The following is a 13372-nucleotide window of genomic DNA, read 5'->3' on the forward strand; positions in this document are numbered from 1 at the left end:
ATGTCAGATTTTAATGCTGTTTAGTTTATACAGGAACTTTACATTACTCTTCGTATATATACATAACCTCTCAATTATTGCACCTATAGACAGAAGCTAAGGTGTGCTGGGGGAAGAAATGTTCTAAACTCTCTGAACTTTTCCCCCTTACCTGTAATAGGATGACTATTATGAACTACGGTTTGTAACCAACACCAACATCAGGTTATGTATACACATGTATGTTTTGTTGTCGTCTGTAATCATAAAAAAAAAAAAAGTTAAAATCCTCCATAAAGTTCATACTCAATAACACTGCTACATGTAGCGCTGTTACTGGAATTCAATTTAAGTGAAACTGTTGCAACAGCTCTGTCAAAATTGTTTCTAGCAGTTAAGGCAGGATAACAGAATATACATGTAGCACACATCAAAGGCTAGAGATACACACATGTTAGTTATCAGTTAGGATTTGGTGAGCTTCTGTGCCGTAGGTATGGTGGAAAATAATAGATTATCAGAAATGAAGGTTCCTGAGACATTTTGACAGCACTGAGAGGAATTAATATATAAATTCACAAAAGAAGGAGAAGTTCTTGCCCTGTCCAGTTCTCTGTAATAAAAATATCATTCACATACAAGTCATTTATTATATATATTGTTTGTGTTTAAAGCCGATATAATGCACACTCTGATTGGCCAATTCCAGTGCATTATTTACATTTACATGGTATACCTCAGTAAAATCATAAAACATTGCGTGCGACTAAAATAAATAAAATATTTGCCTGCGAATAGAATTTTTATGTTTTATCCCTCTGGTCTTTTGTTGGTTACAGTCACGTAGCATTGCGTGACACAAGGTAGGGGTGGAGGTGAAGGTCAATACATCGCAACCCCTCTAGGCAAACGGCTTGCTTAGTGACCTCGCTAGCAAGCGTGGTCGTGCATTCGCTCAGTTTTTATCAACGAGCGAAGACACTCATTTGAACTCTGCGAAAGTACGGTAAGCATTTTTTCATTTTGCACATCGTTTAGGCATTCTTTAGTTTTCGGATCCTTTTGTTTCGTTTCCGTATCTGTTTTTCTCCCGTTAGGAGCGTACAATTCTTTCACGAGTTCAATTTCATGCGTGTTGTCATGGCGAGCGCCATCCCGAAAGTCCTCATTTTGGGCCATTCATTCGTGAGGCGACTACAATCCGACTTGCAGGCTCCTTTCGACGCTCGTGCGGATAGTAATTTTCACCTTGAAGGGACTGCTACGGTGCATTTGTTCGGTGTTGGCGGTCGAACCGTTGAAAAGCTCCGTCGCTATGACCTCCACGTGGTCACGCGCCTTGCTCCAGATGTAGTCATTCTGGAGGTCGGTACGAACGATCTTTCGAACGTAAGACCGGAGGTTGTTGGCTCGTCCATAGAGGAGCTTGTCAGGTCGCTTTTGGACGTTTTTTCGGTGACTATGGTCGGAGTTCGCCATGTCATTCCACGCGGCGTTTCCTTCACAGATTGGGAGAATTTTCTTCAACGCGCTGCGATCCTGAACAATTATGTTCGTGTTGTGTTAGAGCCCTTTCCCAACGCTTTCTGTTGGACTCACAAGGATTTTTCTAGTCCCCATAAGGACTTGTATTTAGCGGATGGCGTTCATGTTAATCCTTTGGGGCAGTATTTCTTATATCGGAGCTACTGGGGTGCCATACTGCAAGCTTTGGGTCGTCTTAGGTCTTAGGCTGCATGTATTTCATCATACCCCCTCCCGCCCTTTTATGACGTTAATATTGTTTTGGTACTTGTGGCACAATCGGTTATTGCCAACCATGAATACATGTGATGTAGCCTCCTTCATTGATACTTCAGTTGTTTTACTGGCCTGTGATGGGTATCTATAAATGTATCTATCATTTTTGAATGGTTTTTGACTTTTATAAGGCTTATGTTAATGTTTACCTTTGAGGTTTTGCCCTCGAGGCCTGTTATCATTATATACCTTTGAGGTTTCGCCCTTAAGGTTGTTATTGTTATTTACCTTTGAGGTTTTCCCCTCAAGGTTTTATATTTGCCTTCGAGGTTTCGCCCTCAAGGTTTTTATTTACCTTTGAGGTTTTGCTCAAGGTTGTTATCATTATTTACCTTCGAGGTTTCGCCCTCAAGGTTGTTATCGTTATTTACCTTTGAGGTTTTCCCCTCAAGGTTTTATATTTGCCTTCGAGGTTTCGCCCTCAAGGTGGTGGTTGTTATTTACCTTCGAGGTTTTGCCCTCAAGGTTTTTATTCACCTTTGAGGTTTTGCTGAAGGTTGTTATCATTATTTACCTTCGAGGTTTCGCCCTCAAGGTTGTTAGATCTTTGCCTTTGAGGTTTCGCCCTCAGGGTTGTTATAATTATTTACCTTCGAGGTTTCGCCCTCAAGGTTGTTTTATTTTTGCCTTTGAGGTTTCGCCCTCAAAATTATTTTTATTTTTGAGGCTTCGCCCGCTGTGTTTTTTTGGGCATTTATAGGGCTTGCTGGTGCGTCGACTCTTTGTCTGACATGGCTTGTCCCTGCCCTTTACTTATTTACATTTTATTTATCCTTTAACAGTTTCTAAGCTTAATTTTCTTGTTTAGAAGAGCTTCAGTTTCTGCCATTATGTGAGTTCTCTTTGCAGTTATGCCGCCTAAACGTTCAGTCAGGCTTTCAGCCTCTACTGCTAAACCGCCAGCTGCGAAGAAGCAGAAGAGTGGCAGACGAACATCTGTGAAGTCCTCAGGAACCGGGGCAACCCATTCAGAACCAGAAGCTTCCGTGGTGTCTCCGGTGTCAACTTCCATACTTCCCCCTGAGTTGATTGACCAACTTGTCAACAGGGTGGCTGACGAAGTGTCGCGTCGGATGGATGCCAACAACAGTGTTGCGCCCCCTCCAGATGCCCTAGCTGAGGTTCCCTTCACAGACCCCTTAACTGGAGGCAGTTCCCTTGTCCAGGGCTCCATCACAGCTGTCCAGAAGAGCCTAACAGGTGAGACCATCAGACCTGACCAGTTGTTTGTATCATCCAGTCTACCACTTGATGCTCGTGTCTCCGATAAGATCAGGGCCAAGATATGGAATGAGGAATATATTGATTTTGGAACCCTTATTGCAAATCCTCAGTTAGAAAATAAATATAGTGTAACAGTAGATACATGTAATGCTGAGAAGGGTTCCATCCCCTCTCTCTGCCTGGAGCCAGTCTCCAAACCAAAGAAGATTACGACCATTGAAGCATGGAATAGCTGCTTTTTAATTTTTGTAGGGGTTTACACCTCTAAGTACCCAGCCGAGGCCCCTGCCTTGATGAAATATGGCGAGATCATCCAGGACTTGGCGGCCAGGGGTCACAATTGGAGTTATTATGACCAAAACTTTCGTTTTCTATGGCAACGACAGGCCTCTTCCTTTCCTTGGGGGGTTTTGCATGGGGAATTGTGGCTTCGTGCTCAATCTCCTATAACCAGGAGGCCACAACCTGAACATGCTGCTAAGCCCCGGGTGCGGGCAAATTTGCCTAGAGTTCCTGCCGGTTTTTGTTTTAAATATCACCGGGGCCTGGTTTGTCCAGGCTGTTCTTTTAAGCATTCCTGTTACAAGTGTTCAGGGGACCATAGGGCAACTCAGTGTAATTTTCGTCCCCCAAGTAAGCCAGCCAGTAATAACACCCAGTCTGCCAAGTCCAAATCTCCTAACGCCAGTAAAAGTTGATAGGTTGATTTCTCTGCTGTCGGGGTACAACCATTCCACTGCGGAATTTCTTTACTCTGGTTTCAGTTTCGGCTTTCCAATTCAATTTCAAGGCGAAAGAGTGTCTTCAACAGCCAAAAACCTTGTTTCTGCTTTTCTACACCCCATGGTTGTAGACGATAAAATTAAGAAAGAGCTTGATTCCCATAGGTTAGCCGGTCCTTTTCATTTTCCTCCACTTCAACCATTCCGTATATCCCCATTGGGAGTTGTGCCTAAAAAGACCCCAGGTGAGTTTCGTTTGATACACCACCTGTCTTATCCAAAGGGCTCCTCAGTCAATGATGGTATTGACTCTGAGCATACCAGGGTTTGCTATGCTACTGTTGATGATGCAATTCAATTTATCAAAATGGCAGGTCCGGGATGCTTTTTGGCGAAAACTGACATTAAAAATGCCTTTAGGATTATACCAATTCGTCCAGATGATTACAATTTGCTTGGTATGCAGTGGAGGGGCTTGTATTATTACGACCGGTGCATGCCTATGGGATGTTCTAGTTCTTGTCTCACCTTTGAGACTTTCAGTTCTGCAGTGGAATGGATTGCAAGACAGAAATTGAACATTGATCACATTTTGCATCTTTTAGATGATTTTCTGATTGTAGCCTCGTCAGCTAAATTATGTCAAGACCAATTAAATCAGTTTTTGAGTCTCTGTTCTTACTTAGGCATTCCCATGGCACCTGAAAAAACTTGTGGCCCTGCCACTACCTTGTTATTTGCAGGTATTGAATTGGATTCCATCTGTTCAGAGGCTCGCCTACCTCTTGACAAAATTCACAAAAGCACACTGTTGATTTCAGAATTTTTGAAGCGTAAAAAGGCATCTCTGAAGGAGGTCCAGTCATTGATTGGCCTATTAAATTTTGCCTGCTCGGTCATCAAGCCAGGTAGAGCCTTTTTAAGGAGACTGATTGACCTTACGGTAGGGGTCAAGTCGCCTCATCATCTTATTCGGCTTAATGAGGAGGTCAAAGAGGATCTAAAAGTTTGGCTCTCATTCCTGGCTGAATTCAATGGCCGGTCCTTTTTCATTGATGATGCCTGGCACAGTTCTTGCAAATTGAGCCTTTACACAGATGCCTCGGGTGCAATTGGTTTTGGTGCAGTTTTTGGTAGCAGATGGTGCTATGGGAGATGGCCACAAGCTTGGGCTTATTGTAATATTGCTATCTTAGAGTTTTATCCGATCGTCTTAAGTTTGTACCTGTGGGGACATGAAATGAGTAATCAATGTGTCTTGTTCTTTACCGACAACGAGGCACTTGTTCATGTTATCAACAAGCAATCATGCAAAGACAAACCGTTGATGAGTTTTGTTAGGAAGCTGGTTTCTATTTGTTTACGACATAACATTGTCTTCAAGGCAAAACACATCCCCGGAATCTACAACAATTTAGCGGACTCTCTGTCTCAATTACAGGTACAGACTTTCAGACGTTTGGCTCCAGCTCATATGGATCAATGCCCCACAGAGATTCCCCGGTTTCTGCAGCCTCAGAACTGGCCACCATAGTCTCAACCCTTGTGAAATCAAGCCTTCAGCCATCGTCCCTTCCTACTTACAAAAGGGCTTGGAAGCTATATAATCAGTTTTTACATTCAACTTTTCATGGGGTTCCTATGGGACTTCCTATTTCACCCCCTAATTTGGCACTGTTTATTGCTTATTTGTTTGATAATCATTATGCTCCATCGACAGTTAAAAGTTATGTTTCTGCATTGGGATATTCCCATAAGCTGTCTGGATTTCCAGACCCTTCTCAAGCATTTTTTATTATGCAAATGCTCAAGGGTTACAGTAAACTGGGCGCCCGTCTGGATAGCCGGCTTCCAATTACTCTTCCAATTTTGCACTAAATCATTGAAGCGGCTTCTAGATTTTCATGTTCCCGGTATCAAATTTGTCAATTTCAAGCCATGTGCTCGATTGCCTTCTATGCCTTTCTGAGAGTCGGTGAAATGACTTCCACTAAAAGGCATGGTCCTCAACCTTTACAAATCCATCAGGTAGTGAAGCTGGTGAATGACTCCAATGGTATAGTTTCATTAAAGCTTACATTTCATGATTTTAAACACAATTACAACCAACCCCCTTTTTCTATTGTTATCACTCGTGCTCCTACTTTTTGCCCAGTCCAGTTGATGTTAGATTATTTAGCTCTGCGGGGTAATAAACCCGGCCCCCTTTTCATGACATCACTTGGTCATCCAGTTTCTCGTACCACCTTTACCGACCAACTGTCTTTAGCGCTTAAATTCTGTGGGCTCAACCCGGCACGTTATAAGGGCCACAGTTTTAGGATTGGGGCTGCTTCTTATGTTGTGGACCGGGGTTTATCTGATACCCAGATACGGGTTTTGGGCAGGTGGAAGTCCAATGCCTTTCATAAATATATTCGCATTCCTTCGGTATCAACCTAGTTCCTTTTGTTGTAAGACCTGCAGCTTACACTGGAGCTCATCCAGCTTATTCAGGAAATATGACACTGATTAGTATGAGTACATGTAGCTGTTTCGGTCATTTATAATTATGGTTCTGTAATAATTTCCTGGATATACGGGACTGATTAGCAAGGGCAGCAGTTCCTGTATCTTGTGTGGTTTAAAACCTATTCTCTAATGGTTTATATCCAATTGATTAGCAATGTTCTTTAATACTGCTTGTTCAGGATTTATGGCACTGATTAGCAAGGGCAGCAGTTCCTATATCTCCTGTTGTTTAAAACCTATTCTCTAATGGTTGCTATCGAATTGATAAGCAGTGTTCATTAATAATGCTTGTTAAGGATTTATGGGACTGATTAGCAAGGGCAGCAGTCTCCATATTTTCCTTCTTTTTGATTCAGTAGTTTTGACTAGTTTCATCGTTTAAAACCTGTTCTTTAAAGGTCATACTCCATTTCTTATTATGTTCTTGTCATAATGCTTGCTTGGGATTTATGGGACTGATTAGCAAGGGCAGCAGTATCCATATCTCCAGTAATTCAAGGACTATATTAGACTGATTAGCAAGGGCAGCAGTCTCAATATTTTCCTATATAGTGAATAAGTATATTTGACCAGTTGTGATGTTTTTATTTTTGCCACTTTTTGTGAGTGCTGTATTTCCTGGGGTGGGGCAGCATCATAATTTTCATTATAATGCTTTTGGCGTTTTGGTTGCCCTCACCTTTACTGGGCCAAAATATTTCTAACAGATTGTAAATTTTTGTATGAATTACAAATCGATTATTTTAATAAATCCGGCTTTGGGCTTTCCCTCAGCCATTTAACTCCAAACATTTGTGTGAGAGTTAAATTATTATTGGCCAGTAAACGAGCTCAGTTAATACAGCACTCAGTTGATATGTTAATACCAGAAGCCCAGAGGGGAAAACATAAAAAATATAAAAAATAAAAAATAAAAAGAAATGCCTAATTCATAACAATTTAAAATATTCAACACTAAAATGAAGGTAATTCTTTACTTGAAAATTATTCTCCCGTAATGCCCATGGGCCAATTACAGGCATGCTAAAAAGTCCTAACACAAAGTAAAAGGAAATTAAGAAAACTATTGCGTTTTTTCCAGAAAATTGTAGCGACTGAAGACAATGATGGAACACTCTGAGAGTGCATTCTATCAACCTGATGAGATAAAATTTAAGGAGAATAGAGAATTCACAAAGTTATATCACAAACGAATTGGTACAGGACAGGAGAAAGGAAACTGTACAGCCTGGAAGAAACCGAAACTTTCTTCGACGAGCAAAAAAGTATGCATGCACAACAAAGAAAACAGTCCGTGACATTCATTTAATAAGTTAGTTGATAAAAAATTACTGCGAAGAAGACAGCAGAGAGAGAGAGTGGAGATAGGAGAACGCTCTCTCCAACTAAATTGTGCATATATGTATGTAAAAGTTATTCATATTACCAAGAAATGGTCAGGGCAAGAACTTCTATTACACTGTTCAATTTACCAAGTTAATTAGTACCATCTCACTTTTTAGGAACATATTAAGTGTAAATACCGTGTTGGGGAATAACCTCTTATTGAGAAAATAGGGTCCATGTACCCCCAACCCAAAGCAATGGCACAAATAAAATGAAATAGCCAATCAAAATCAAAGCAGAGCTTTATTTGCAGACAGGATTGCCATGCATAATCGTCGACTCGACATTTTGGACTATGTAAGCATTTCACCAAACCGAACTGATTGGACAGACAACAAAATAAAACGAGGAAATCTACATTATAAACACAAGATGCATATCACTACATCTGAGCTCGAGTATCAACAGCAAATCCCTTCTCAATGAAAGGTGACCGAATAAAAGAGAGGATAAAGAAAATTCGTTTAAGCTTGCGGTGTTAAAGTTTAAAAATTATTCACGCTTAAATTTGAATATTACTGAGAGTCTGTATTTTTGCCGACGGCTTAATTTAGCTTTGCAGTCATTTTATTGGCAGTAGCTTTACCACTCTTCAACCAAATTAACTTCGGAATTCACAAAAGCATTTTGCCAAACCGAATAAATCGAACTAACAAAACGAGGAAATCTCCATACTTTGTAATCACAATATGCAAATATTCACATATGAGCAAAAGTAAATTTAGCAAATCCTGTTCGCTTCGGCTTAAAATGGTTTGAAGACCTTTCTTGGTTTTCAACAACAGAAGAAGAAATTTTAGCAGTCTACGAAGCGGCAGTGCTAACTAACTCAGAGAAAACTTCAAAACTCGCCCGGCCGTGTTTACAAGTACGGTTTTGGTTAAGCTAATTTTTAGACGTGAGGTTATAAGCTTAAGTTGACGACGAAAATCGACAGAAAACTTAATTTGTTTACAACTTCCAGCAACCTCCAAAGCGACCCATGTGTTATTGTTTAGACACGAGCGAAATTAAAACGATGCAATTTTTAAAATCTCTTACAGCATGGCTTCAAATAAGCAAGACTTTTAATGGATTCCAATTGAAAATAAGCTTCTATCGCCGAGGCAACTTGTTAATTTTCATAGCAAACGCAACAACAAAAGTCACTTACCGCAAGTTGGCAATTCAGTTCGGCCAGTGAAAATCTTCCAGGCAGAAACTTGCACCAAAAGTTGTGAAGACTGAACTGAAGTTATATTTGCGATAGACCAACGAATCAACCACTTCTTTCCGCTACGCTTACTGTTTTGTAATTTCTCTAAAACACTCGGGTACGTTTGATTTCTCTTGTTCATCACCTGACCAAATCAGGTGACTTTTGAATTTTCTTGCACGGCTGCACAGCATCACGTTTGCGCGAATTTTGAACTTGGCCATGGGGAGTTCGGCAGTCTTCTGAATCAGTTTGTCGGGTACTTTCGCCTCCTTTCTATAGCCCTCGTTAGCTTTGGTTCACGCCATTGTTCGGTATTATTTCACTTCCTTTCTCTAGCCCTTGACTAGCTATAATTCACGGCATTGTTCAGCACTGTTTCGCCTCCTTCCCCAGCGCTGGTCCGCTCAGTCTTTTTCGCGATCTTCTTCGCTACTTCTTTGCCTGTTAATTCTTGCTTTCTGTTTATTGCTTCAGTGGAACCCTGTCTTAAAAATATTAGATCAACCTCCGCTATCGTTTTTCTTTAAAAATCCCGCCAAGAAAAATGGCATTCTCCCGCTACAAACCGAGGGTGCATGTCTCTGTCAACCTATTAGCTGGAGTATGGCCGCCATCTTGCGCGACTCCATCGTCGTCGTCGTCGCCGTCGTGCGTACGCGCCCACGAGCAATACCGCTAACCATGATAACCATGAGAAAATTAATTCATGGGTTTCCTTTCCTTCCCTATATGGGTATGGGGCTCCGCTTGGTGGCCCTTTGGGCCGCCGGAGCTCTGCTATTAACCACTTGCAATTCAACAAGAATAATATAGAATCTTATAATACTGCTAAAAGTAAAGGTTTGAAGCATACAAATTTTTTAGTCTGGTCAGGAATTCGTTCTGCTGTTCCTGCCCACCTGAAGGATTTGGATGTGACCGAAAGTGAACTAGAGAGCTGTTTGGAATTTCAATGTGGGGAGAAAAAATTTAATCCTACTGTATGTAAAAATAAACACTTATGAATTGCTTGTTTCGGGTAAGGCATGAGTCTCAAGGGGCTTTGCTAAACTGAAAGAAGACTTTGGTTTAGCAGATTCAGCTGTTACTAAAGCGTTCATAAAAGTGAAGACTGTCTCATCTGAAATGTTTATCAGAAGCTTCCAATTCAAGATTTTAAATATCACTTTCACTAATTCTCATCTAGCCATTCTTGCACATTTTGTAGAGTTAGCTCAGAAACTGTTAATCATTTATTTTATGAATGTTTTCATACTAACCAGTTTTGGAAAGATTTCAAAAATTTCTAGTTTGCACTTTCTGGTAAACAGGTTGAATTTTCCTTGCAGGATGTTTTGATAGGCAAATTAGATGAAGTACGTGACTTACTAAATTACTTTTAATTGTTGCAAAATGGCATATCTGGACGAGTCGTAAACGAAGTCTCAGCCCAAATATTACTGTTTTTAAAGAAATGATTAATATGAAATATAAGACTGAAAAGTACACAGCCTTAAAAAACAACACACAAAGGAAATTTCAGGCCAAATGGAAATTATTTATTGATAGTTAAGTATGATTTTTTATACTGTATAGTTCAAATAATTATATTATTATTGTTAGCCATCATGCCTTGCGAGGCTGATTAATTTCCCATGATGCCTGTATATCCCACTCCTGACACCATGTAATAAGCTCTTGCCTCTGTAGTCTGTGACTGTTTTCTTTCTCGCTCCGCTCGCCGCCATGGGAAAAGATCGACCAATCTTCGACGCTAACTCTGACGATCGCCGCCGAGCGTTCAAGTTTTTCTTGGCTAACTTTCGAGATTTTTGCATAATGGAGGACTATGTAGACCCCGCCAAAGCAGTCGACAGCAACGACTACTGGATTGCAACAAAAAGGCCGAAAGTTATGGCCGCACTTCGCCGAGCCTTTCCTCCGGCCGAATGGGACGTGCTCACAACCACAATCGACCATCAAATTCCTGATGATGACAAACAACATCCAGCTAGATGGCTCACGCAGCTTTCACAGCACTACCTTGGAGACGAGCCTATCATTCAAAGTACTCACAATTTTCTACGTATTCTGAAACAAGAACCTGGTATGTCAATACAAGATTGGCACACACTGGTCAGGTTGGAATATCAGAAATGTAATTTTCCCACAGTAGTAGACGATCGTTTACAAAGGGGCATTTTTGTTATTGGCCTCAATGATACTTTTAAGCCCTTCCGAAGCAATATCATTGCCAGAGAAAACTTATCAACACTGACCTTCGCTCAGGTAATTTCCAAAGCGTGTGACTTTGAGGCTGGACTGAAAACTGAATCTGCCATAACAAAACACCACCTCGAGGAAGCAGCACATAAGGTTACCCCAGCAGTGGACAAATCCAAGACTCCTCACCATCCGAATCGACGTGTAAAGGACCGACCTCCTGGCCCTTCCAGTGCTTCGACCTGCCTGTGGTGTGGGCGTGCACCACATGCCAACCGCCGTGACTGTCCTGCCTCCAATGACACTTGCCATGGCTGTGGAAAACGGGGTCACTGGAAACAAGTGTGCCGGGCCACGTCCATACATGTTGTATCAGAGTCAGCTGCAGATGCAGAAGCTGACCCACAAGCCGACTACATTGTCACTCATGAGGTTTATCAGGTGCAATCTGCAGCCAAAGGAATCTATGTTGACCTCAACATCGGTCCCACATCATCATCACCTCCATCAAAGCACTTCAGATTTCAAGTTGACTCTGGTTGTTCGTGCAATACAATTCATGTCAATGACCTTAATCAGCTGCCACCTATCCAAATTAAACCCTCAGTGGTTCGACTACTGGATTATTCAAAATCCATCATCCCAACCAGAGGCCAAGTCACACTTCACTGCACTCGTCGTGGCATGTCTTATGACATAGTGGCTCAAGTCATTACTTCTCGGCAGTACTATGCCCCACTACTAGGCCTTGCTGACAGCACACGCATGGGAATTTTCAAGTATGATGTGGACCATTACAGTGACTATTACGAACTTGATCGGCTTCCCTCCACCCAGGCCTCAGCGGTCATACAAGCAACCAAACAACACTTTGGACGTCACGGCGTTCCCCATACCCTCATCACAGACAATGGAGCTCAATTCACATCTGAGGCATTCAAAACATTTGCAGAGAAATATAAATTTCATCACATTACCTAATCACCTTATTGGTCTCAGTCTAATGGCAGAGCTGAAGCCTCAGTGAAGTCTACCAAACACATTCCTCTCACTGCGGAAGATGTGGACTTAGCGTTACTCTCTGTTCGCAACACTCCACCTGCTGGACACACCTCCCCAGCTCAACGTTTGTTTGGCCGCACCCTTCGCACGGATCTACCACAGTCTGCCGCCACCTTAGAACCTCGCACCTCCCCACGCGACACCGTGGTGCTTGAGCACCTCCACCGCAAATCACAGCAAAAGAAAGCATACGACAAGCGTGTTGGACCACCACTTCCCAAGCTACCTCCTGGAAGCTATGTCTACGCCAAGCCACCACCATCCTCCTCAGCTAAGGCTTGGATTCCTGGACAGATAGTGAGTCCTGCTGGTCCACGATCCTACCTAATACAGACTGGCACCTCACAAATTAGACGAAATCGGACTCAGGTACAGCTTGCCCCCTCTCAAAGCAGTCTAACACCACCTCAGCCCAGGCCTGTACCAACCCTCCCAGATAAGCTGCGACCATATTCATCACGTGCTGGTGTGCCACGACTCCATTTGCAGTCCAGACCAACAGCAGATTCATCACCAGTGCCAGCAACTGCACCCACAGTACCTTCATCTGAATCATCTCCAGCACCTGAAACCCCACTTCCTGTGTCCCCCTTGCCACCTTGTGCCACAATCCAGCCACCCACACTATCCTCACCAGTGGCACCCTCCCGTCCTGCAGCATCCAGTTCACCTGTTGGACAAACTGTCACCCAGAGTGGCCGAGTAACTCGACGTCCAGCTCGTTACTCAGACTAACTCTTGAACCGACCTGCCTTTTATTTCTTGCAGGTGAACACTACCCATTGCTGTAGACGTCCTTTCGGAGGATGGGATGGACGACCAACCCTACAAACAGGGCTTTGGACCTTATATGATTATTGGGACAAGTACTAAAGAGACAAACAAACTCTCTGAATAGGGACTTGATTGATTAGTTTTATTATTATTATTATGTCTAGTGGTTGTCTGTTTTGTTAAAAAAAAAAAAAGAAAAAATAATATATTTGATGTTCTATTATAAAGAGAAAAGCGTGTTAGCCATCATGCCTTGCGAGGCTGATTAATTTCCCATGATGCCTGTATATCTTAGTTGTTAACCATGTGAGTCAGCCATCTTGGATTCACTCCTTGATTAAAGCTTGATAAACTTAACCGGCTCCGGAGCTTATTACATTATCAACATTTTGTAATTATGTTATTGACACTTAATAATAGTGCTGTACTTTGTATTTAATAATGGAAATAAAAATGTGGGAAAAAAAAGTTGGGTCAGGTACCATACGCGTCATCCACTGCGCACTCTCCTCCC

General features: G+C 42.0%; 2 protein-coding genes and 1 pseudogene across 3 annotated transcripts; all 3 read left to right on the forward strand.

Moving 5' to 3' along the window:
- Nucleotides 1-7025, forward strand: LOC149111141 (uncharacterized; annotated as a pseudogene). The gene is made up of 3 exons (XR_016207832.1): nt 1-2062; nt 2094-2979; nt 5167-7025. The product of XR_016207832.1 is annotated as an uncharacterized LOC149111141 (transcript).
- LOC149111142 (platelet-activating factor acetylhydrolase IB subunit alpha1-like) lies at nt 1120-1710 on the forward strand. The gene has a single exon (XM_089292388.1). It carries the CDS (start codon nt 1120-1122, stop codon nt 1708-1710), a length of 591 nt encoding a protein of 196 aa, XP_089148514.1.
- Nucleotides 7026-8548: 1523 nt separating the features above from the next.
- Nucleotides 8549-13062, forward strand: LOC149111143 (uncharacterized). Its single transcript, XM_089291488.1, has one exon. It carries the CDS (start codon nt 10546-10548, stop codon nt 12001-12003), a length of 1458 nt encoding a protein of 485 aa, XP_089147614.1. The 5' UTR covers nt 8549-10545; the 3' UTR covers nt 12004-13062.
- Nucleotides 13063-13372: the final 310 nt, after the last annotated feature.

Source organism: Orbicella faveolata, unplaced genomic scaffold, assembly GCF_042242905.1.
Source record: "Orbicella faveolata isolate gen_17 unplaced genomic scaffold, um_ofav_v1 contig_24, whole genome shotgun sequence".
Taxonomy (NCBI): domain Eukaryota; kingdom Metazoa; phylum Cnidaria; class Anthozoa; order Scleractinia; family Merulinidae; genus Orbicella; species Orbicella faveolata.

Coding starts and splice junctions, on each gene's coding strand:
- LOC149111142 (XM_089292388.1), top strand. CDS start 1,120: ATGGCGAGCGCCATCCCGAAAGTCCTCATTTTGGGCCATTCATTCGTG.
- LOC149111143 (XM_089291488.1), top strand. CDS start 10,546: ATGGGAAAAGATCGACCAATCTTCGACGCTAACTCTGACGATCGCCGC.